Below are 26,638 nucleotides of genomic sequence, written 5' to 3'. Positions count from 1 at the left end.
TTGTGATTGATTGTAAACCCATATTTTTTTATTTTTTAAATAACAAACATGTCATACTTGCCTGCTCTCTGTAATGGTTTTGCACAGAGCAGGCTCGATCCTACTCTTCTTGGATCCCCCGCCGTAGCTTCAGGCTCCCCTCCCAAGCAAGTTGCTTGATGTGGGGGAGCATTTGAGTGGGCTCGTTCCTGAGTGAGCTGTGTGTGTCCATAGACACACGGAGCATGGCTCGGCCCCTGCTCCCTCTTCTCTGACTGTGATTGACAGCCATTGGCTCCTGCTGCTGTCTTTGAGCCTATGAGAGGGGTCATGATTGGGCACAGGTAAGTATGGGGGGGGGGGCACTCATAAGGTTTTTTTACCGTAATGTGAATGCATCAATGTAAAAACGTTCAGCCTTTTAAAACCATCAAATTGTAATGAGGTTAGACTGTGGTAGAAGAGGGTCTGTCTTTTTATCTGCATGCTGTTGTTTGCTTTTTCATGTTTATTTTGAATGGTTTATACCTTAACCTGATGAGGTCACACTCATTATTTCTTGTTAGGTCACACCCCCCAATTTATTTTGTTTTTAATCTGCTGAATGGTCACACTTCAAGTATGAATGAATCATATTTGGGAGTAGAATAAAATTAGAGTCTGCAAACAATGGTGACTATTTTGAGTAGTTATTAAATAGCAGTCATGGCAACACCCTAGAAAAACATCATATTCTAATATAACTATAGTTTGTAAATGGAAGGGTCAACAATATTTTTTTAATCTCATTATGTTTTGCTGTTTTTATATTTATTTATTTTTTATAGACCCTTTTTGTCTTTATTGCATGAGCATATTCTTTGTTGCAAAAATACTTGTAGCATTAATCTTTTTAATAGTCAATCTGCTAAAAACTGTGAATTACTCCATACCATAAGGAAAAATAAGAACAGAGACAAAAGCAAATACAAGGGAGGTGCATATATGATAAAACCCGAGGGTTGACAGTAAAACAGAAGAAAATGGAAGCAGAATGCCTAGGTCGCAATGAAATGTTCCCATCAATTAAGTCTGTGACAGTATCTTCTCTTGGATTAAGTCGTATGTCAAGTAGATGGGTAGGACCTCGTGTAGGTACTTTTGAGAAATCAGCAATTGTTTAATCTGTTGATGTGCAGCTTGTCATACATTATGCAGAAAGCACTCAGACAAAACAGTCCTGCCAGCTGGGCATCTGTCACTCTTGTGGTAAAAAGACACAATGCAGCGATTTGGCTACTGTAAAATGTTATGGGGATTTTTCTTGCTGTAAATGTGATCCTCTTCCTGTAAATTTTTACTGTTGACAGTGTTGTTCCTGTTTTATGATTTCTGAATCAATAAATATTAAACCAATTAAACAATATTCCTTTAAGAAAAAAAAAAACGTGCTTCTGGGTATGAGGAGCATGGGATCTCCCATGATGCAGTGCTTGCCCTAGCAACCAGTTACAAAGCCCAGGCATGACAGCAGGGGGCTGGGGTTGAGGGCCATCACCTTTTCCTGTAGGCACCAACAAATGTCAACACTGGTTCTTCTTGTGGTGGGTATGACAGAGGATCAAATATTGAGGGATTGCTGAGGAAGTACGTATTGGTGTGTTTGGCAGTGGACTTTATATCTACGAATAAAAAAAAAATAGTACTCTATCTACCGACTGAAGCATTTGAAATCCTATTATACAGAATTTCATTTCTCCATGAGTTAATGGACCACATACCTTTTTACTTTTTTCCCTCCCCATGGTCTTCAGTGCCACCAGAACACTTCTAAGATTTAATATACAAAATTAAGCTTTCTGATGGTCACTTTTGTGCATGTGAATAGCAAAGGTAACTCCTTTGTATACTCGGTAAAGATAACTGGGGAAGCATTACATACTGCATATTTGTTGGCAGGAGTAGGTACTTCCAACAATGCCTAAAAGATGGCCAGGGCGACATCTCACCAGAAACAGTGGGTGATGAGCTCTGTGCCCGTTTGTGATGACAACACTGTCTTATTTGCAAAGAAACTGCTTCATGGTCCCTTTGATCAGTGTCAGGTTCTTAGCAGAAGAGCACTTGCCAGACTTCCATACTTCACTTCCATTTCAACACATCCATTCAGAAAGTGATGCATCGAACTGCATGTTTGGAAAATGGTTATAAATCCTTTTGAACCAATTTTATATTTTATTTTGTCTCAGATTTGAGATCCGCTTGATCAAGTTGTGATACATTTATTTTATTTGTATTTTTCAGGCACTGGGAAGCTTTTACTTTCTTCATGAGTCATTAAAGAACGTATATCAGTATGACTTTAAAGGTGAGAATCTTTGTTGATCTTTGTTGATTCTTGTTTTCCTACTGTTAATTCATAGCTTAGAACACCTGTTCAGTAACTACTTTACATTTTCTGCAGATAACCCAAAAGGGTTATGATTAAGCGGTGAGGTTAGCAAGATACTTGTAGACCTTTTTTTCCCCCCACTGGGAGTACAGTATGTTGTTTTAAGCTGCTTTTCTATACAATAAAGTGGATATGTGCTTTAATGCAGCCTTCTGGACTTTGATCTACTGAACCTGAAAATAGAGCTTATTAATTACAATGTCTGACTGCATAACTATTTCTGTGACTTCAGTTGGTCTGTAATTGTTGGTATCCAAAAGATGCCTATCTTGGACTAAAGTTATTAGGTTCACACCTGCTTAAAGATGTAAAATTTCTGGAAATCTTTAAGTCATGAGAAAAAAAGCAAACATTTTTTCTGTGAAAAAAAAGAAATTTGCAGAAAAATTGGAAAAAAAATCAGTGTAGAGTAGTTTTACAAATTTAAAGTTATTTTGTTACACTGGGAACATGAAATGCAGTATATATAAAAATATTCTGTGTGAAATAAAAGTACAGCTTATTCAGTGAATAAACTAAACTTACCTTTTAAAATTTGTGATGATCCAGAAACAGCAAAAAGTGTTTCTAGAATGAGAACTCTGGAGGTAAAAGTGTCTTGCAGTTTCTTTATGATCCTTATTATTTAATTCCAAGTATTTGTTAATGTCTTTGGGGCACCTCTGAAATGCATGGCTGTGTTTTTTTTTCATCCTTGTAGCATTTGGAAAAGAATATTTTTTGAAATATTTGAAATTAGCAGCTCTCAGCAGAAATTGCACTGTGGAAATGTTTCCAAACTCTAGATGTTGGGCTTACCATTATACTGAGAGGAGGAAAAGAAAAAATAACTTACCAGACTATAGGTTAAAATTATGCTGTGATGAACATTAATTGGAATCATTTAAAGGTTATAAAGATAAACTAATTTCTCAGACAAATTTACCCTCTTACCTGTACATTAAGGCCTGTGAGGAGGACAGAAATCATCTATTGCATCCCAACAATCGCCTAACTGTAGGAGTTACAAGATACAACCCACGAGCAAACTGGAGCCTTTCTGCTGCAGTGCACCTAGTAGCAGAAATGCATATTTCCCTTGTTTGAGAAGTGCATTGAGAAGTACAGTGTTACTTGAGATGTATTCCAGGATTTACTTCAGCTGAGAGAACTTGTAATAATGTAAGACTTTGAATAATGTAAGACTTTGAATAAAGTTTCAGAAAATTTTCATTTAGGTCTTCATGTTATATAGTTTGAATACCATGTCATAGATATATTATTTATCATTGTAAAAGAACAAATTCCACACTTTTTTTTTTTCTTGAAAAAAACAAATCGCTTTGAGAAAAAAAAGGAAAAAGCTGTTTCCCCAATTTTTTGTTTTTTTTTTTCAACTCCTTCCCATCTCTATACCAGCTTACTGCAAAAAATGTAGAACAGTCACAAACATATTCCTTGAAAGGTTACAGCTATGCATGTTTTACATCAATATGTAGACTGTCAATGATGATCACTATTTGAAAATGCTGTTGCCAGGCTTTTTCTGCCAGGTGTCAGTGTTAGTTTTAACTCCTTGCCTGCATAATTGTTCTAGTCAATGACTCACAAAGTGTTATAGCCACTGAATCAGCATATCATAATCCAGATTCATGTAAAGGCAGCTTAAGTTTAGTTTAATTTTTCTGCAGACCACAGGCAAAAAGAGACAGTCCATTTTATATATACAGTAGAGGGATGGGATTGAACTTCTCACTGGTAATTCGGTGAAATAACGTCACTTCTAAAGCTCACACTGACATTTCTTCAAGATTACATAAAAAAAAGAAAATTGGTTGTTTTCCAAATTAGTCACCTGTGATATTTATGACTGGCTCATTTCTTTAACACGTCCCATTGTAAATGATCCGGCCAGACCACATTAATCGGCCCTTTACATCACATTAATTTGAAATGTCATGGAATGGCAATAACTGTGAAATGAACTAATTGGCTCCATTTATACTGTTTCATTAATGTATTTTTTCCTTAGCCACGGAAAGCCAAATTGCCTCTGTTCTTATAATTGAGGGTACCGGGTCTCACCACTCTTAAGATATTTGAGTGACATTTCTGAGACACAGCATTTGTACGTTTTACTGATATCAATCACTTTTTTTTTTTTTTTTTTATACCTGTACCAGAAGCTTCAATCATCTGGAATGTTGTGTAAAATAACATTGCTTAACAGTATTAAAAATCCATTAAGATTTTATTGTATTTCTTGGTAACAATTTTGATTCCCCCCCCCCCCCTCCACTCTGGCAGTGCCTAATGTAAAAAAATTGATTACTGTGTCTATTCTATTATCTTTAAAACCCAACTCCAGTTAACATTTTTCTTTTGGATAGTTCAAGGGAGAGTTAAAGCCTCTGTAAGGTTTTTATTGCTATCTGTGTTCCTTTTAGAATGTTTAACCTCACTTATGTCTGGAACGAAATTGAAGAGAACTTCTCTCCAGCAAAGGGTCACAACTTCCTCTCAACCATAGGAGCTTCTTGAAAATTGCAGACTAGCATGCCCTGTTGTTCACAGCTCCTGGGGCAATTGGTTGAAAAGATTTAAATGACCGTTGCTACTCAGCAACTGCTGTCAGGTTGTTCCTCTGTGAGTCCATTCACGTTTTATCCTGTGTTGAGCCCTGATGAAAGGGAAGTCTTGTTGCACTTGAAATTCATTGGTTGTTTTTATGTGCCTTTTTTTAATCAACAATTAGAATGATCTTGGACTCTAATCCAATTTTGAACTGGCACTCTTTTCTATATTTTTATGGACTAAGCTACTGTAGGGTGCCCATTGAGAAAAGCCTTGCTGCGTGAGAGTCACCTTGCCAGAGCTATTGAGCTTGTGTGAAGTTTTCCTTTATCTGACTATACTTGCAAGTCTAAAAGTTGCCAGTGCTTTTTTGAGTATGCGTTTCTGGAGATATGACAATTAGATACCATGGGGGTGTCTACTGGGACTTTACTAACACTTATGTGACTTAGAGAATTAAATGTCAGCAGCTACAGATACTTTGGCTTTTGACTTTCAATATATGGACACTTACCTGTCCAGGGATCCAGCGTTGTCCTCACCCGAACTGGTTCTTGACCAGTCTCTGGGTTCCTCAGCATCTTTACCATGGGAAATCGGCTGAGAGTCCTAGTGGCTTCACAGGCAGCTTCCTACTGTGCATATGCGAGTCTCGATGCTTTTTGTGAATGGTCCCGCAGCTTTCTGGGACCAATGACGAGTCCCAGAAAGCTGTGGAGAGGAGAAAGCTTGGCGATCTGAGAAGTAGGAGCGACTGTCTATCAAAAATAATAACCTACACCCCCCACTAAAAAAAATTGTGTCTGTAGGTGTTAGAGAAGGGGGGAGGAGGCGGAAAAGCTTCACTTCCTGTCACGCGTTCACCCACACGCCACGCCCACAGTGACTAGCTAACTGCGGCTCGCATGTGCGGCCGTGACTTGGTGTAAGAGGGAATAAGGGGGACTTAACTTTGAATATATAAAACCGTATATAAGACCAGCCGTGATATACTTCCACAGCCCGCACTACCTCTTGGCCACCACCGGAGGGATTCTTCAATCCAGCTGGTCAACCACACACTGGCAGATACAAATCTTATATACAATCTGGTGCACACTAAGGGTTGAGGAGCAGCCCAGAAATCACACACCCTTCTAGGGTTCCTCCAGCTATCCTACAAGCCAGAACCCCAGTGTTAATCACTCTTCCACTGTCCACACACCCCCACACCAGACACACCACAAACGGTAGCTTGCTACCACCCAACAGTTTAACTGCAGAACGGTCTGTTGGGACACCACACACACACAGATCTCCATATGACAGATCTGTTACCTTTACAATCTGAACGCAATCTGCCAACATGCAGTGCAATTGCATACAGATTGGCAATGAACTTTACCGAGCATATGAAGACACTAACATACAATACAATCTAATCTTTCCGGAGATATGAGCCCGAGCTTAAATACCCAGAAGTCACTGATTAATTTTAAGATTTAATATCCCGAAAGTGGGCAGTGCATAAAATATGTACAAGGTATAAAAAGTTACAGAAAATACAAAAAATACAAGAAGACACACATTGACTATTCACTATAAATTAAAAGGGAATAAAAAACAGAAATAAAACTTTTACCAAGATTTATCCTGCAACTGGAGCACGTCAGAAAAAGTCTGTAATCCGTTAGTCGATCGAACCAGCTCCATACGAATCACCCTCTCCCAATGTCAGGGTCCTCAATTTATGGGGATATGGACGTAGGCGAGACATTAGTTCTTGGACAGTTGACTCTGGGAGGTGTTCCTGTACCCGCCCACAGGCTGTTCTCGGTGCTGAACTGGCCAAACTCAATTGGACCAGGCACGGTTTGAATCACCAAGTCGGGGATTGAATTTCTGACACCAGCGCATCAGTCCGATCGCGACAGTACCAATCACTGCTCGGCTGTCGCAATCCAGTGCCACATAACCATTTCCTGCATTTTTCTGGCATTCTACATAGGCCACAAATACCGTTTTTACATGCCGATGTAGCCCACAGAGTGCCCGATCAGAAGGAAGTATTTTCATCTATCTGCAACTAATATTTTAGCTTTTATGAGGGATGAAACATACTCCTTTGATCTATGTATATACTTTAGAGCCCCCCAGACAGATCGGGGCCCCCCTGGTGTCATGAAGCCGAAACGTCTGTGTTCCTCTTAAACTTCAGGAAGGTGGCAAAGTCTGATTACATATAGGTGACAAAATCTTATTAGCACCCAGGTGTCACTTCCAGCCTGGGAAGCTCTGTCTCTTTTCAGATGCTAATGGGTGACCATATGCCTTAATTCTGAACACATCTTTTAATGACAAGGAATTAACTAAATTTACAATTACATATTGCTACAGGTCACATCTTGTCTACTCAAATGTGTACGTTTATGTCACACTTCCCTTTTTGGGTGAAATTCTGCTTTAATGTTCATCTTATTTCACAGAACATATATTAGTGCCACGCATATATCTCTATATACTGTACACAATCTACTAAGTGCATCAAAATGCTTTTGATGCACTTAGTAGATTGTGTACAGTATATAGAGATATATGCGTGGCACTAATATAAGATATATCTATCTGTGTGTGGAAACGCATGTAAGTGTCAGCAGCACTAATATACACAGCTTGGATTCTTTTTGAAAGAAAGTATTTTGTAATAAATTGAGATTAAAAAATAAACATTGGTCACTATCAGAATTTCTGGTGAATACTCATCCCCTTTGCAAGTACTGCTGGGATTTGGGCTATAAAGTTTTTGCCAAATTTTAATAAGCTTGCACAATTTCTGAAAAGATAAAGGTATGATATGATTGTGTGTTTTTGTTTTGTTTTTTCCCCCTCTTTTAGCAAAAAAGTACAGAAAAGTTACAGGGAAGGAGATCTACTCAGACACATTAGAAAGCACGCCAATGCTGGAGAAGGAAAAATTTCCCCAAGAGTTCTTCCCAGAGGTAAATGTGAAATAATACCAGCTGTTCTTTGCACCCTAACATTGTTCTAAACTAGTTATTTAACAAGGTGCAATTCCAAGTAGCAAGTAAAAGCTGTTAGCAAACTGGTAATGCCAGAGTAAAATTCACCATGGCCTGTAAGCTCCTATGTGTTTTCAAGTGTTATAGAAACCTTCTAACACACCACAAGAATCTTCAACCTTCTCATTTCTCTATATTTGAGAACCTCAAAGTGCTGTTCCCAGCAGCCAAAGTGATTTTTGTTTAATATACACAAATATAAACAATAGGAGAGGATGAGTGGGACTTTCAATATAAGCAAGATGTTTAGAACACACCAAGTATAGTTACTTACCCACATAAAAATTATTGGGTCCTAAGTAAGCGAACATATCCATGAAAAGCGTTGACCTACACATTTGATGTATTTGATATTTTTTAAAAATCTCTCTGTAAAAATATTTTAGATGCAAACTTAATACATTTTGTACATTTTTACTTGGTGTGTTCTAAACCTCTTGGGTACATTTAAAGTCCCACTCATCTTCTCCTATTGTTTATTTTATATACTATAATCTTTGTTTCGATGGCATTCACATAAGAAAGAGACCACGTAATCACAAATATGTTAAAAATTGAGCAGAAGTGTACAAAGTTGCGCTAAACACACAGATAAAGGTAAAGGATAATTTCACCTTTAGGAACATGTTAATGTTCCACCTGTTTTTAGGGTTAAATATGTAACCTTTTCCCACTCAAAGACCCACCTCCTCTAGTGACAGTGAGCCAGGGATCTTTTTCCCGAACTCGCTGTCGCAATTGAAAAAAACCCGCAGCTGTGCGGGACTCTACAGACCCAGCCACATCATTCATTCACAGAGTTCTGTGAATGGAAGAAGTACAAGTACTGATAGCTTTTGCAGCTGTCAACTTGTAGTTCTCAGTAAACTACCAGGGAGCTGTTGAGCGCTCTAGGTAGTTCATTGTTTTTTCATGTCATATGACTGCCTGCCCATACAAGGTACAAGCAGACAGCTTACACAGGCAGAAAAAAAATTAATAAATGCACGTTTTTTTTACCCTCAAAAAGATTTGTAATTATTATTATTATTATTATTTTTTTTTTTTTAAAGGTGAACTTATCCTTTAACCACTTGCCTACTGGGCACTTTTACCCCCTTCGTGCCCAGGCCAATTTCCAGCTTTCAGCGCTGTCACACTTTGAATGACAAATGCGAAGTCATGCAACACTGTACCCATATGAAATTTTTATTATTTTTTTTCACAGAAATAGAGCTTTCTTTTGGTGATATTTAATCGCCACTGGGTGTTTTATTTTTTGCACTATAAACAAAAAAAATTGCAAAAAATGTGAACAATAAAGTTTTTGTTTATTTCTATTATAAAATTTTGCAAACAGGTAATTTTTCTCCTTCACTGATGTGCGTTGATGAGGCTGCATTGATAGGCAGCAGTGATGGGCACTGATGAGGTGCATGAATAGGCAGCACTGATAGGCAGCAGTGATGGGCACTGATGAGGTGCATGGATAGGCAGCACTGATGGGCACTGATAGGCTGGACTGATGTGGCGGCACTAGTGGGCATTGATGAGGAGGCACTGATATGCAGTAATTATGGGCACTGGGTGGCACTGCTGGGCACTGGTGAGTGGCACTGCTGGGCACTGATCATCAGTTTCCTGATGATCAGTTCAGATGTACTCTGACATTTGCTGGTTATCAGCAGTACTTTCCTCACAGTGTGACAGCGTAAGGATAGTGCTGCTGATAACCCGGCAACTGTTTTTACTCGGTGATCTGCTGTGTCATTGGACACAGCTGATCACGTGGTAAAAGGCTGCTGTGATTGGCCTTTTATGAAAAAGAGAGGAAGGCGCCTCTAAGTGCAGTATTGAAAATGTATTAGTAAACAATAGATAAATTGCACTTACAAGATAAATAGTTAAAAAGACTCATCATGTGGCGTAATAAGATCCAGGTGGGACATCCAGCCGTCCAGCAGCAAATCCTGTCTATAGGATCAGGAAGTAGAGCCCAGGATGTGCCTATGCACCAAAATGAGGCTTGGAGAGCAGAGTCAGATTTAGGAGGTGAAGAGAGCGGTAATGCATTTCGGAGCGTGCTCAGTAAGCTCCTTCTTCATACCCAGAGGTCTGATTGGCCTTTTACCTCATCATGTGATCAGCTGTGTCCGTAGGGTGCACGCTGCTGGGGGTGTGGGAGGACATCATATGACGCCCTTATAGAACTGGACATCTGCGCTGTTGCCGTTGTTCGGTTATAGCACGGTTGGGAAGTGGTTAACACAGATAAACGATACAATTTAGTCTATAACATACACTATATTGCCAAAAGTATTGAGACACCCCTCAAAATCATTGGATTCAGTTGTTCTAATCTCCTCCATGGCCACAGGTGTATAAAATCAAGCACCTAGGCATGCAGACTGCTTCTACAAATATTTGTGAAAGAATGGGTCGCTCTCAGAAGCTCAGTGAATTCAAGCGCGGTACCATAATAGGTTGCCACCTGGGCAATAAGTTCATCCATGAAATTTCCTTGCTACTAAGTATTCCATGGTCAACTGTTAGTGGTATTATAGCAAAGTGTAAGCAACCGGGAACAGCAGCAACTCAGCCACGAAGTGGTAGGCCACGTAAAATGACAGAGCAGGGTCAGTGCATGCTGAAGCGCAGAGTGCGTAGAAGTCGCCAACTGTCTGCAGAGTCAATAGTTAAAGACCTCCAAACTTCATGTGGCCTTCAGATTAGCACAACAACAGTGCATAGAGAGATTCATGGAATGGGTTTCTATGGCCGAGCAGCTGCATCCAAGCCTTACATCACCAAGTGCAAAGCGTCGGATGCAGTGGTGTAAAGCACGCCGCCACTGGACTCTAGAGCAGTGGAGATGTGTTTTCTGAAGTGACAATCGTGCTTCTCTGTCTGGCAATCTGATGGACGTGTCTGGGTTTGGTGGTTGCCAGGAGAACGGTACTTGCCTGACTGCATTGTGCCAAGTGTAGAGTTTGTGGAGGGGTATTATGGTGTGGGGTTGTCTTTCAGGGGTTGGGCTTGGCCCTTTAGTTCCAGTGAAGAGAAATCTCAAGGCGTCAGCATACCAAGACATTTCATGCTCCCAACTTTGTGGGAACAGTTTGGGGATGGCCCCTTCCTATTCCAACATGACTGCGCACCAGTGCACAAAGCAAGGTCCATAAAGACATGGGTGAGCGAGTTTGGGGTGGAGGAATTTGATTGGTCCTGACCTCAACCTGATAGAACACCTTTCAAATGAATTAGAGCGGAGACTGCGTGCCAGGCCTTCTCGTCCGACATCAGTGCCTGACCTCACAAATGCGCTTCTGGAAGAATGGTCAAACATTCCCATAGACACACTCCTAAACCTTGTGGATGGCCTTCCCAGAAGAGTTGAAGCTATTGTAGCTGCAAAGGGTGGGCCGACTCAATATTGAACCCTACGGACTAAGACTGGGATGCCGTTAAAGTTCATGTGCGTGTAAAGACAGGCGTCCCGATACTTTTACCAATATAGTGTACCTCAGATTGGGTAACACCATAGGGGGGAAGAGTTTAAAAGCAAGAGGGAACGTAAAGGAGGAGAGTTAGAGTAAAGGGGTACAATAATCATAACTACCCATACATTTCAGCTCAGTTTAAAAAAAAAATAGGGCGAAATATTGCAACAAAGAAAATCTTATTGCTTTTTAGACACCTTTTAGCCCCCGTTCGCACCGCTGCAACTTGTCTTGTGATTTGAACGTTGACGATTTGAGTCGCTTTTAATGATCGACAGTGGAACTGTTCAAATCGGTTGGAATTGCATCAATTTGAAAAGTAGTTCCTGCACTACTTTCGCCAGTTTCAGGTGTTCCTTTACTAGACATGTGCATGTAGTTGCACTTGAAGTTGCATTAACATGCGACTTTGAAATCTTGGGATTTCAAGTGGAGTCACAAGATTTCTAAATCTCATTCAGTGTGAACCAGGGCTTATACCTTTTTGCTTCAGAGTTAAGAGAGCAACATTTTGCTTCAGAGTTAAGAGCGCAACATTACAAAACTTGAACGGAACAGGCTGGTCCCAATGGTCATGAAGAGGCAGCTGTAACTGACCAAGTGGTCACACACCATAGAACTTGACATACTGATTTCCAGGAGAAGAGAGGAGGGGATACAAAGAGAAGAAAAAGAGGGGGAAAATTAACTCCTCACATGTAAAAAGAGTAAACTGGATTTTAAAGGTGCCATAAATAATAAGACAATATAGGCTAAAACTTACAATATTTATTGTTCATCAGTAAAAAAAAATTTAAAAGCACTACATTTGAGTATCCCAACATTAAATGGAAATACTTTTTCAGAGACATATATTCAGTACAATATTTCTCAACATGTTTCGCCTATTTCGGGCTTCTTCAGGAGATATTTATTATAACACCTATAACAATATAACAACAATTTCATATTGATTACGCAATATACCAACAAATTGGATATATATGTAAAAAATATAGCAAATTTAAATCACTGTAGATCATATGTGATATACATCATACAAATATTTTGAATAGTGATGAAGGGCAACTTACCAAATAGTTCATAATGGCTCAAATAGACAAGTAGCATACAGAATCATTATAGTGCAATTTGATGGAACACAGACTCTTCAAAAGGGCTCGGACAAAGTGGCATTTCAGATGGTTGGTAGAGGAGCACACAAGCTGAATATAAGGATAGAAAAGCATCAACAACCACTGAAAGTTTCCAAAAGGAAAGATTACTAAGGAGGTTAAATAAAAAATCATATACCTGTTAAGAAATAGGATAAACACCACTAATGTGTACATATAATGTAAATTCTAGGCTTACCTCAGTCAAAACAATGTCACAAAGGGGAAGGTGGCAACAACCAAATGCTCATTAGGTAAAAGATCACTCCTCAAACAAGGAAACACATGCTATTGGATAAAGATAACAAAAAATTAGTAATAAACATTGAGAGACTAGCAGTACAAAGCATCAGCCACAAGCTCCTAAATATATATACAAAGTCTCACCAATGTAGCACGAGCACCACAAACACCACCTCCCGATCAATCAGGAAAACTTTGGAGCCAAACCAGCTCATTTATAGGTGAGCCCCTCCTGCCGCGTCTGACATTAATGACGCCGGTGACATCATGTCGCGGCGCGGACATAAGATGTCACTTCTGCCCACCATCTATACAGCACCAACCAACATGGCTGCAAAGCAACAACACACCGCAATGGGAAACACAGTAACCACCTACTACTGCTTCACAAAGGCAAAAAAATACACAAACAATGGACATCAACAGCTACACACTGATTGCCAAATATTGCCTCAACTTGGCCCAAAGCTGATAACACACTTGAAGTACTATCTATAGGACAAATGACAAATTGCAGTACCAATGAACACTTGTAATTTTGGATTACATATGAAAGGCAGAAAAAACTTCCTAATGGGACATTCGTCCAACCATCCAAACGTCCTAGGACCAGGCTAAAAATAATAGGTACTTATCAATCACTATTCAATTTCACTTGTTGAATGATTAAATAGAGCAAGGTGCCCTCCAACAATTCTACAACAATGATGCAATGTATGCCCAAATTTGATAAATTAAAAGGGAAGAATACACAGATACATTAGTGGATGGCTATTGTTAGGATCATATCTAGCAGGGATTTTGAACTATAAGAAAGGTTTGAAACTAATAGTCATTTAAACCTGGAAATTTAGTGGCTTGCATGGTGAAAATCCACTTTGTCTCATGCTGCAATAAAAGACGATGCACATCTCCACCTCTCTCATGGATGGGGATGTGCTGTAGCGCAAAGAAATGTACTTTAGATAAGTCATTATTGTGGTAAAGACCTACATGTCTGCTAATAGGCGTTTCTGGTCTCTTTTTAATAATAAGAGATGTGTGATCACGGATGCTTTGAAAGAACATCCGTTTGGTTTTGCCCACATAGAATGCCCCACAATCACATAACATCAGGTATACAACACCCATAGTTTAACAAACAACAAAAATTGCATTTTCCACAAGGCGATGTGCCTATTTGTTTAGGTTTGGGCAAATCCTTTCTTACATAGTGACTCTGTACCAATTGATCCTTCAAACATCTGGATCTGCGAAATGTAATTTGTGGGGAAGGGCCAATGTATTTGGAAACCATATCATCTGCCTAAAACAAATACCAAAATGTACCCAAAATTTCACGCACTAATTTCCCTTGACCTGTAAAGCGAGTAATAACGTTAGTGGTAGAGGGAATAGATCTACATTTAGGTTGATGAACTAATTGGGACCTATTTAGGGTTTTAATTCAACTATAGGCTTTCTTTAGACAAGATGTACTGTAGCCCCGTTGCAAGAAGCGTGTCTGTAAAGCCTTTGCTTCGCTTTCAAAATCCATAGGTTTCGTGCAATTCCATTTGATTCTTAAGTACTGGCTATACGGAATACTCTATATGAAGGGTTTAGGATGCGAACTTGTGGCGTGGAGAATGGTATTCCCCACCGTCGGTTTCCTATAGAGTGAGGAACCAATACTTCCATCACTGTTCAGAAATATTGTAACATCAAGAAACGTAATAGCTTTTTGATCACAGTTTGTAGTAAATTTCAAATTAATTTGATTGTTCATCATTTTAGAGAGAAATAGTTGTAATTCAGAATAGGTGCCTCCCCAAATAAAGAGGACATCATTGGTAAAATGTCAGGTTAATATTTGCCTGGTGTTATCTTGCAGATCCTCTCTTGAGAAAAGGTGACGCTCCCACCCCCCCAGGTACAGGTTCGCATATGAGGGAGCACATCTAGTCCCCAAAACAACACCCTGCACCCGGTAGTGGTAGTGGGAGCCTTTGAATAGAAAAATGTTGTGTCAAGATGAACCGTAAAAGTTCTAAAACAAATTGATTGTATTGGTGAGCAGATTGACCTCTTTCTAACAAAAATGTTTCAACTACTGTTATCCCTAAGTCATGTTGGATAGAATTATACAAAGCTTCAACATCCACAGCAACCAACCATGCTCCCACTGGGACATGCATGTCATCTAAAGTTTTTAACAAATCAATAGTGTCTTTAACATAGGATGTCAAAGAAATCACATGTGGGTGGAAATACTCATCAATCAATTGGCTTGCCTTTTCAGGCATCCTCTACCAGATACTATCGGATGACCTGGGGGTGTATGAGTATTCCTATGAACCTTAGGTAATGCATATAGAGTAGGAGTTTTAGGATTTTTAACATTCAGGAAATTTAAAGTACTCTGGTCTATAATTCCCTGACGGTAGGCCCAATTGATAATGGCCTTATATTCATTAACCATAGAAATGACTCGACTGGAAGGTATTCATTTGTACCATGCTCAGTTATTAAGTATATTCATTATCATATGCTCATATTGATCAAGATCCATCACTACAATGTTTCTCCTTTTATCTGAGGGTTTGATAACCATTTGCTTGTTGTTTAGAAGAGAGGTCAATGCTCGTTGTTTTAAATGTGTTAGATTGGACATGGACAATTCTCATGAAGTGTCCAAAATTTCTTTGCTTGAATTTGATCTTTACAAGTAGCCACTGTTCAGTGTCTATGTTGTCTGAGACCCTTTAGATCCACTCAGTCCTGGTAAGAATAGTGTGCATCTTCCAATACAGTGGAATCATGCTTTTGGCTGCATTTAGGAAGTTTTACGTTAGTTCTACAGTTCTTTTCCAGCATTGGAGACAAATGGAATAGGAGAGGGAGCAGGCCTCCAGGTGGTCTACACCAAGAATAACTTTGTTCTGTGTTTTTAATATCTTGTCAGAAAGAACAAAGTACTGGGCATTCCCACCACATGTGCAACTAAGTTCACTGAGCCAAAGTGATTTTATGTGCGCACAGTGTTCAAACAACACCTTCTGTCAGTGCCTTCTAGTCTAACAAGGAGACATTGGAGGCAGGAAGGATTGTTGCACAGCAAAAACAAGTCATATTAAATCTGCAGTCCCACCCAGAAGCATTATTTTAAAAAAATGCACTGCTGAATCAGTTTGCAATGATATCAAAGTGACTCTGCAGCAGTGTTCATTTCATTGACAAAAATATTTTCGTCAGAGGCATGTTTTCTGTGACGAATACTAGATGTAAATCAGTTTGATGTTTAATCAATTGACGAAAATCATTGCCAAGTTTCTTCAACTAATGAAAACGGAACTAAAATATGATGGAGGAACTTTTTTTTGTAGTAAGGGAAGGGGAGAGAGAAGTGCCAGGCCACCAATAGTGCAGCAAATGTTTACTCACAGGCTTCAGTGTGAAACTGGCATAGAATTAGCTCAATGTGAAGCCGTTAGTAGTGGTAATAGTCCCGAATGGAACCGCTGGGGTCATGGAGAGCTATTAGATGCTGGTGATCAGTTCCAGAGAGGCTGTCAGGGAACCACCACAGGAACCTCCAGAAGAATTGTCAGATGGAGCTATCTTGGTGCTAGTAGCCAATCGGGAACCATTTCAGAAGCAAAACCCTGCCTCCTTCATCAGCCTCTTCCTTCATCAGCTGATGGAGGTGTGGTTTTGCCTTTGAAACCGTTCCTACTAGCACCCAGGCTTTTGACAGCTCAATCTGACAGTTCTTCCGAGGTTCCTGCTTCGGCTCTCTGACAGCTTCTCTGGATCTTCTCACCGGCATATACTGCCTCTCCGATCCAAGTGGCTCTTGTTGGGACTATGACCACTACACCAAAGTAAAAACACTGCACTTGAGCTAAATAAAACATCGTGAACAGAACAGTGGAAAAGCAGCCAGCACTATAAGCTCATATGTCACATCTCAAGGAAATTATATAGGAAGTGCAGCACTAACATATCCAAATCATATCAAATGTGTAATGAAATGACATACCACATAGTGGATATTACCACTACTGATGACTTCACACTGAGCTAATTCTATGCCTGTTTCACACTGAAGCTTGTGAATGTATTACCATTGTTTCATTATTTCTCTTGGTTAACATGGTTCCTCCATCTAATTTTGACTGCTCAGGTTTAGCTCAGATTTTTTTTTAGCGAGTGAAGCGCTGATTTTGTTTTTTTGTAACAAAACTTGGTTTTATTTATAAAGAAGTTATATATCACAAAGGCTAAATCTGTGTCTGTAGTCTAATAATAAACATGTTATTAGATTTTTACTCCAGGAGTTTGGAAACTCTAGAGAAATGCCTAAATATTGCATTACAATTTAACTAAATACAACTAAAACGAAAGCAATTCAGATGACTAAAATATGACTAAAACACTGCTGTGCAGGAAACAATAGTGACATAGAGACCACCAGGAGGAATCGGCAGGGAACCAGGAAATCGACACTCCTGGAAGTGCCAGTTCCTCAAATGGCAATTACTCTTTAGAGTGGCATTCAACGATCCATGCGGCAGAAGAAAATGAAAACGACAGAGGGGAGCTGGGACACCCTAGCGATGGAAAGGATTGCTTTAAGTCTGCTATACTGTCCAAATAAGCTCTACATATTTGCAGATTATGGCATAAACTTCTAGGTCCAAAAATTGTCCATTTTGCTTTACCGTTTACTTCCTGTTTAACACTTAAGAGCTCCAGTGACACCTTAGTAAAGTAGCAGTTAATGGCTGGAGCCACAGCTTTCGACAAGGTGATGCATGCACCAAACACACCTTAAACTGTTAGTTGATGAGGTTTTACAATAGCTAGTGTAGATCTACAAGACAGCAAAGATTCCTTTTTCTAGTGTTAGAACTAATACGTATTAAGTACACCTCACATTCTGATTGTATAATCTCTTTTAGCTCCAAGACCTATGTAGTGCAAGGGCCTACATCACTGGATACAAATTAATTGGATAGATTAGGTAGGTCCTCCATATAACCGTTTTGGTAAATCTAGGTTAATTACACAAAGATTGTAATGTCATATTTCTAATCTGTATGGTGACCCTTAGATGCTTTCAAATTTGCACCTGTTCAGTTACATTCCGCTAACACTAAACAGAGAATTCAACATTTTTCCTAATTTGATAAGTACATCTACTGTAAAGGTTGAACTTGTAAATGAGTCTTGATATTAGGCGTACAGATGTACATAGAAGACCATAAGCTGCATACAGATGTGTTTAACAATGTTTGCTTTGCAGACATGAGCGTTCCATTTTTAACACTAGTATGCACAAGACTTAAAACTCGCTGGCCTCCATAAATTGCATATTTCTAGTGTAGATGTCCTCTGTATGTATTGTGTACAGGCACAAAATATTACTAAATGATATGATCAATGTTTAGCCAGCCTTAGATGGGTTGAGTCCAGTTATGGGCAAGCTGCCAGCAGTGATCATTGTGCTCTTCTGGCAAGGAAGGCTGTCTACCGGCAGAACACAGTAGCACTGCAGGAGGGATTCCCCCATCAACACTGACTGTGTTAATAGTGAACAGAGCAATTTTCTTTCCTTCAACCCGTGGCTGCAGGAAAGAAAATTGCATAGTGTATGGCCTGCTTTAGGCTTATGGTCCAATATATTGCCGGTGGCAGTAAAGGTTATCCTTCTTTTGTCTTATTTTTCGCAGTTTTAATTTCCAGCTCTGTACAGTGTCATTATCTGGTCTACTTTTGATTTACTGATGCTGTTTATTGAGACAAACATGATTCATAATTGAAAGTTAATGGCTGCCATTGTGCCTTTGTGAGGACATTAATACTCTGCATATATGATAATGGCCTCTCTCAGTTAACAAGCAACTGTTGAACAGCCTCAATTGTTTTTTCTGTGCTGTCATAAACAGCTAGTGAGTTGTAGCAGATTTAAAATATATGCAAAACATTCTTTGCTCGCCGTTGAGCGATCTCTCTTCCCTTTTTTTATGGCTGCCGCCCGGGGATTATCTTAGGGTAATTACTTTGATTGAGATATAATGTTATTCAAAATAATTACAAGCCACAGCATGGAAAATGAACAAAACTCTCTATGTGAATTTATGAGGCTGCTTGGCAAGACATGAGCCAGGAAATAGGCCTTTGGGATCAGCACTTGAGATAATGTTAGCTCATCTTAAAAAAAGCAGATTTGTGTAGTCTATCAGGGTTGAGTCATATAAAAATATATGTTTTCCTTAGCCATAGTGAGAAATCAGTTGTTATCATAGATCACGGATGCTGCTCCAAGCTCTTATGAAAGATGAATTAATTTCACTAATGCTTTAATGCAAACCTTTCATGGAGAAGGCTATGTGGCGATAACCTTACCGCAGCCTCTCCTTTCTTCGCCTTGATTTATGTCGTCTTTTAGCAGATGAAACTGCCTCTGTTCACAATCTGTCTGCTGCCTACAGGCATCATATTATTAAAGCCCAGCGAGACTCCACATTGTTAAGGCAGTAGTGATAAAAATATCCTTACCTTGAGTAGTGCATTTTGGGTATTGGGAACATGTTTAATCCATATCCCAGTCCCTAGTGCTATACTTGGCTGCCTTTCATGGCCAGTGTAGGAGATGAACAAACAGCTTGCACCTTATTGATCCAGAAGTATGTTAGGCAGTTGATTCTGCATTGGCCTGGATGTGTTGATTGGGCAGAATGTTTATTCGCTGTCATTCAATTACACTTTACCTGCTACAGACAAAAAGGAAAACTGGTGATCAGTAGCCTAGTATAGAGGGTGACAGACACCAATTTTAGGCCTCATTTACAATGGCATTTTCAAACCTGTTTGTATGCAATAAGGCTTTGTAAGCATACGCCTGTTGGAGGGCTGTATTTGCCTACACAAGGATGCGCAGGTGTTAATGCATCCCCGTGCTGACAGTTCCATTCCAATGTCAATTGGGACGCAGTGGCTGCATGGACACAGCCACTGCTCCAAATTTGACAGACCTGTGGGTATTGGCATGTGTGGGTATAGGTCCCGCACCAACACAGCTGTCAAATTGGGAGCAAACTTGTGTTTGTGCAGCTGCTGTGTAGCAATTGACATGAATAGAACTGCCTGCACGAGGATACATGGAACACCTGTGCATCCCTGTGTAGACAAACACAAACTTTGCCTTGGAGCATGGTTAAGTAAACTCGTGTGAACTAGGCCCAGATCTAGGGGGGTGCTGGGGTGGGCTATGCCCCCCCCCCTAGGTTTTAGTTGTGCCCCCCCCCCCCCCAAAAAAAAAAATATTCAAGAGTTCATGAGACTTGATGGGGAAAATTTATCTAAGGGGCTCGCTGATGGGGAAAGTTGATGTAAGGGTCCACTCTGATGGAAAAAGTTGATGTAAGGGGGCTCTCTGATGGGAAAAGTTGATGTAAGGGGCCACTCTGATGGGGACACTTGATGTAAGGGGCCACTCTGATCGGGACCGTTGATGTGAGGGGGCAGTCTGATGGGGACAGTTGGTGAAAGGGGGCACTCTGATGGGGACAGGTGATGTAAGGGGGCACTCTGATCAGGACCGTTGATGTAAGGAGGAACTCTGGTCAGGACCGTTGATGTAAGGGGGCACTCTGGTCAGGACCGTTGATGTGAGGGGGAACTCTGATGGGGACAGTTGATGTAAGGGGGCACTCTGATGGGGACAGGTAATGTAAGGGGGCAATCTGATGGGGTCAGGTGATGTAAGGGGGCATTAGATTGGAGATTGATGGGAGCTGGAGAGATGCTAGGTCTCACCTGTGAAGGTTTTACAGGTACCACACCCCTATTGGAACAATGAAGAAAATAAACCCTAGTAGGAGAAAATAATGGGGCTTTTAAGGTACCATACCATTATGGGTATAAAGATGCATAATCATAAACAATATTGGATAAAATAGAGCATATTTTGTTATGACATTATAAACAAACCACACAGAGTTGTAAGCAAGACAAACGCCAATGTAGGCATATATATAATGAGTCAACAAAAATATAAAGAAATAATAATGGGCAAAGACTCTGGCTCGGGACGTGCGAATGTCACAGGCAAGAGTCCTAAAACCCTATTTATACCATCAAAAGAATTAATTAATCACCATCAAACTGGTAAAACGATTACAGACATGAAAGATATGAAAACTGGTGGTAATTAGTGGAAATATCTAAATTCATATAGACTACCCAAATGATAGACCATTGGGTGCAGTTTGAGAAGGGTGGCAATTCCACTAGAAACCAAAAATGCTTTTCCATAAAATTGAATCCAAAACTGGATAATCAATCAAAAGATCCAACACAGTTCGTGGGATTGAACGCACTTCTTCAAGGAAAGTGGAAATACTGAGCAACAATGCCTACAGTGGAATCAAAAATATACAACCAATTAGCAATAAAAATACAGATAAAACATAACAGTGTACACAAAAATATATAAAGCAATGAATGAAAAGAGACCAGTCGATGATAGCACTCTGTTCAATAGCAGCGTCTGATGTACATGAAGATCAGTAGTAATTGGATACACCAAGGGAGATATTCTGAGCACCGAGAGGAAGCCACCAGTCCGAGAATACCTCAGGTCAAATTGAGTAGCAAACGCCAAGCCTTTGTTCTAAGGGTCCATAAAATAATCAGTGATTAGAGATTTGAAACGTTCTCTTTTTATAAAAAAATCTAAACCTCTCCCATCTCTAAAAAAAAAAAAAAAAAAAAAAACCACCCCTACTCCACCAATAATTGGAGTCACATAGGACTGTGCTGTATGTGAGGCAGAGGGGTGGAGTCACATAGGACTGTGCCGTATGTAAGGCAGAGGGGGTGGAGACACATAGGACTGTGCTGTATGTGAGGCAGAGGGGCTGGAGTCACATAGGACTGTGTTGTATGTTGTTTTGGTGGTTTTCCTCTCCCACACTTATTCACTTGGTTCTATCGATTACAAATACAATAAGTGATTACAACCTTTTGCCACAACAGAATCAGGCCTTGTTGCCTCTCTCTCAGTTGTAGATTATTTCTAACCAATAACCACTGTGCCGAATAAAAAGAAAAAGTAAATCTAATTTATTTATACAGAAGACAAATAGTTACTAATATAGTCAATCAATTGATGTTACATGAAATAAAATATTAGATGTTACAGTATAGAGAGATGACTATAAGAAAGGAAGTTATAGAAAATAAAAGATAGAGCATGGCTTATACATTACAGACACCCTGATGTTGTTAGGTCTGGCTCCTGGAAGGCACACACGATAAAGAGAGAGCTTATCCTTTGTCCAAGGTTTTTTATGCACTTTACAAAAGACCATCCCAAGAACCACCCACCCAAGTTATCTTCCAATGGGTGGGCTTCAGAGCAAGGTACACAAAGAAGCAGCTGCCTTCCCCCTCACCTCCATTGAGTCTTTTGTGTAATCCCCCTCCCCCCCACAGTCACAGTAACATACATGGAGGTGTGTTGAGGTGATACAACAGATGGTAAATATGTTGAAAATTATTATAGGCCCAAAATAGCCACCACATCTCCCCCTCAAGTTCATTCGAGAACTTATGCCCTCCCTCAATGATTTTGTACCCACCCATGACCACCCAGAAGGCCCAACCCCCCCACCACCACTGCGGCCTCCTCTTCTTTCTTGATCACGAAGGAACTCCTAGTAAACAAAGAAGTCCTGGTGCCTCCGAGACCTCACATTCGCACCATGAATGCCTGTGCTGCGATGTTTCCTCACCCCTCTGCCTTGGAAGGATGGAACTCCAACATCGATGGCGGGATCCTGGTATCTTTAGTCCCGTATCTTGGGAACACTGTGCAATGTTTGCAGAGATTGGATCAGACCGCGAAATGGCACTATTCAGCAGGGCGAAAGATAGTTGAGGAAAGTCTAGCTTTTGCACCCTTGTCTCTAGAGATGACGTGGTGGTTGTTGTTTCTTCAGGTGGTGGTAGGGCAGGCCTCCAGACGATCATACATGGATATGAAAAAAGAGAAGGAGAATGTTATTGGGGGGAAATGAAGTGTGAAGCAGCTGTTTTACCTTTTTAAGGTTGTTAACCATAGGGGGTCTTAATGTGGGCAAGTGAAGTGGGATCCCCACAGGATGCAGAGTCTGAGCAACAGCCGGTATTTACCAGAGCCCCTGAAGGTGAGGATGGCCGATGCTGCATGCTATTGTCAGGTCTCGGTTCCTGGGTTCTCCCCACCCACTCACAGGGCTCAGGGTAAAACTATAAACAGATTGAGGGATGTCTGCAGGAAGCAATTATAAGCCTGTGGATCCCCATCGGACTCTTGAAGCTGAGTCGGGCACGAATGCCACAGCCTTATAATTCACAGCTCATTTATCTAAAAAATTACATGAAACGAGGAAAAAGAAAGAAAGAGGAAAGCGCAATAAAAGCAAAAACATAATGATATAAAAATAAAAAAAGGTACAGATTTAATGCCCCTCCAACTACGACACTTTAGGTTGGTAAAGAGCAATGAATCTGTATTCATTCAAAAGAAATAAAAAAAAAAAAATTAAAAAAAATAAAATTAAAAAAAAAAAAATGAGAAAAGGTGGAAAAAAAAAACAAAATAATATATACTGTAGATATATATATATAGTTGCCTTGGAAAACTGTTGGTAACTGCATTAAAACACAAAAACATTGAGAAAAAAAAATAAAAATTGCAGCAGTTACTTGAAGATAGACAACTCTTCCTCCATACTAGTAATCAACAGTATATTTGCAGGTCAGGTACACAAAAATAGAGAGTATAAAAGAAAAAAAATCGACTGAAAAAAACTTTTAGAATTTAGATAAACCTGACTGCACTTTATTACTCCAATTTAGAGGCTTCTCCCTAAAACAAAACAACAACAAAAATACAAAAAAAACTAAGAAAAACAAAAACAGCCAAAGAAGAGAAAAAAAAAAAATAATAATAATAATGAACACAGGAGTTTAATTTTCCTGTAACTTTCTGTTGTTTTAGGGTCCTCTTTTAAATGTGTAAAATTCTTTTGTGTTAGTCTGGTTTGGATTAGACTCTTCAGAGAGCAGTTTTTGAGTTGATGGCCTCTCGATTTCTCAAGAGGAGATACCTCGTTGAGGTACACATTCTTACTGCTTTGGCGTTCATTCGCCTTATGGTAATGCACATGATTAGTTGTGTCAGGAAGAGTAACAGGGTTACACAAATCAAGACAACAACAGGGTGGAGTAAGATGTTTAGGAATGCTGTGGCTCTAGGACTGTACCAAAATAAACCTTCCCACCAGGATACTTTAGCATCTCCTTCTAATGCGTGTGTTACCTGGACTAATCTATTTTGATCATGGATGAGTCTAACGGTGGCTTGTTTCTCAGCATCTTTTAACACATTTAAAATCTCATCCTGTTGCCCAAAGTCCAATAACCAAGCTTTTAACTCCGACCCAAATCCCAAAGGAAGTTTCTGTAGGTGGATGGGGGTGTCAGGTTTGATATCAAGCCTTTTCTCAGGGGTAATAGGAGCACGTCCCTGTGTCCCTGCTATATCTATGCCAAGCACAGGAGAAGATGTACAATAGACTCCCCGAGGTAATGTGCCCCGCTGAGTACAATTTAACTTGTATGTCGAATATAGGGCATCACTAGACATTTGATACCAGTACCCTTGCCCCAAGTATTTTAAATAAGGTTGGGACAATTCTTCAGCATCCATTAGACATGACTAGAGATGAGCGAATCGAACATGACGAAGTGGAATTCGTTCCGAATATTTGGAAAAATTCTATTCGCGACGAATCCGAAGATTAGCAAACTTCGGATGCACGAATCGAATTTTCCCAAAAATGGCGGCGACATGTGTGGCGACGGAGAAAATGGACAGAGAAGATGGGGCGGGGATCTCTGGGAAGGCGCGCAGACAAGGCGCGCTGACCCATAATGCATTCATGACATGTGATCGCATTAGCCAATCAGCAGCCAGCCAGCACTGTGTAATGGTGGAGCTATAAATCGCAGCCATCTTAGAATTCTCCATTAGCCTCCGGTCATTCAAGAGAGACAGACCTGTGTGTATTAAGGGACAGAGTTAGGGCCACAGAGACTTTAGGCCACAGAATCGTTACTCAGGGACACAGAATCGTTACTCAGGGACACAGAATCGTTACTCAGGGACACAGAATCGTTACTTAGGGCCACAGCCATCAAAGAATCGAAAATTTAAAGTGACATACACCCTTTTTTTTTTTGGTGGCTGTCGTGCACAGTTGGTGCTGCAGTTTGCCGATTGTGCAAAATAAACTGACTTTCTGCTTCACAACCACTATTGTACGTTCAAAGAGTTAAATCCATTTACCGTATTTTTCGCTCCATAAGACGCACCTGACCATAAGACGCACCTAGGTTTTAGAGGTGAAAAACAAGAAAAAAAAATATTCTGAACCAATGGACTGCAGACACAGTACAGGGGATGACCAGAGACTGCGGACACAGTACAGGAGATGACCAGAGACTGCGGACACAGTACAGGAGATGACCAGAGACTGCGGACACAGTACAGGAGATGACCAGAGACTGCGGACACAGTACAGTAGATGACCAGAGACTGCAGAAATAGTGCAGGAGATGACCAGAGACTGCAGACACAGTACAGGAGATGACCAGAGACTGCGGACACAGTACAGGAGATGACCAGAGACTGCAGAAACAGTACAGGAGATGACCAGAGACTGCGGACACAGTACAGGAGATGACCAGAGACTGCGGACACAGTACAGGAGATGACCAGAGACTGCAGAAACAGTGCAGGAGATGACCAGAGACTGCGGACACAGTGCAGGAGATGACCAGAGACTGCGGACATAGTACAGGAGATGACCAGAGACTGCTGACATAGTGCAGATGACCAGAGACTGCGGACACAGTACAGGGAATGACCAGAGACTGCGGACACAGTGCAGGAGATGACCAGAGACTGCGGACACAGTACAGGGGATGACCAGAGACTGCGGACACAGTGCAGGAGATGACCAGAGACTGCGGACACAGTACAGGGAATGACCAGAGACTGCGGACACAGTACAGGAGATGACCAGAGACTGCGGACAGTGCAGGGAATGACCAGAGACTGCGGACAGTGCAGGGAATGACCAGAGACTGCGGACAGTGCAGGGAATGACCAGAGACTGCGGACACAGTGCAGGGAATGACCAGAGACTGCGGACAGTGCAGGGAATGACCAGAGACTGCAGACAGTGCAGGGGATGACCAGAGACTGCGGACACAGTGCAGGGAATGACCAGAGACTGCGGACAGTGCAGGGAATGACCAGAGACTGCGGACACAGTGCATTGAATGACCAGAGACTGCGGACAGTGCAGGGAATGACCAGAGACTGCAGACAGTGCAGGGAATGACCAGAGACTGCAGACAGTGCAGGGGATGACCAGAGACTGCTGACCTTTGGGAAGGGAGGGGGAGCGGTTACCTGAATTTGACAGGTACCCACTCCCACTTCCGCGGAGTTGCCTTTCCTCTTCTTCCCGGGCCGGCTTCTGTGACAGCCGGGTGCCCACTGCGCAGGTGCGAGAAGCACTTCGCTTTGTGAATGGCCCGGCGCCTTCTGGGACCCTTCATGTGTCCCAGAAGACACCGGATCATTCACAAAGCGCAGCACATGCGCAGTGGGCACCCGGCTGTCACAGAAGCCAGCGC

At 40.8% G+C, this 26,638-nt stretch overlaps 1 protein-coding gene across 2 annotated transcripts in view; it reads left to right on the top strand.

Annotated features, from left to right (window-relative positions):
- Positions 1-26,638, top strand: part of INPP5A (inositol polyphosphate-5-phosphatase A) — a 569,268-nt gene that overhangs the window by 282,692 nt on the left and 259,938 nt on the right. For both annotated transcript variants that reach the window (XM_089669171.1, XM_089669173.1), the window contains exons 5-6: positions 2,263-2,326; positions 7,838-7,941. In XM_089669171.1, the coding sequence (XP_089525297.1) occupies positions 2,263-2,326; positions 7,838-7,941 (168 nt within the window). The remainder of the gene's footprint in view (positions 1-2,262; positions 2,327-7,837; positions 7,942-26,638) is intronic.

This window comes from Staurois parvus, unplaced genomic scaffold (genome assembly GCF_062004578.1).
Source record: "Staurois parvus isolate SC_StPar_1 unplaced genomic scaffold, SC_StPar_1.0 ptg000009l, whole genome shotgun sequence".
Taxonomy (NCBI): Eukaryota; Metazoa; Chordata; class Amphibia; order Anura; family Ranidae; genus Staurois; species Staurois parvus.
Note: the sequence above shows the minus strand (reverse complement) of the source record. Positions and strands in the feature narration are given on the sequence as shown.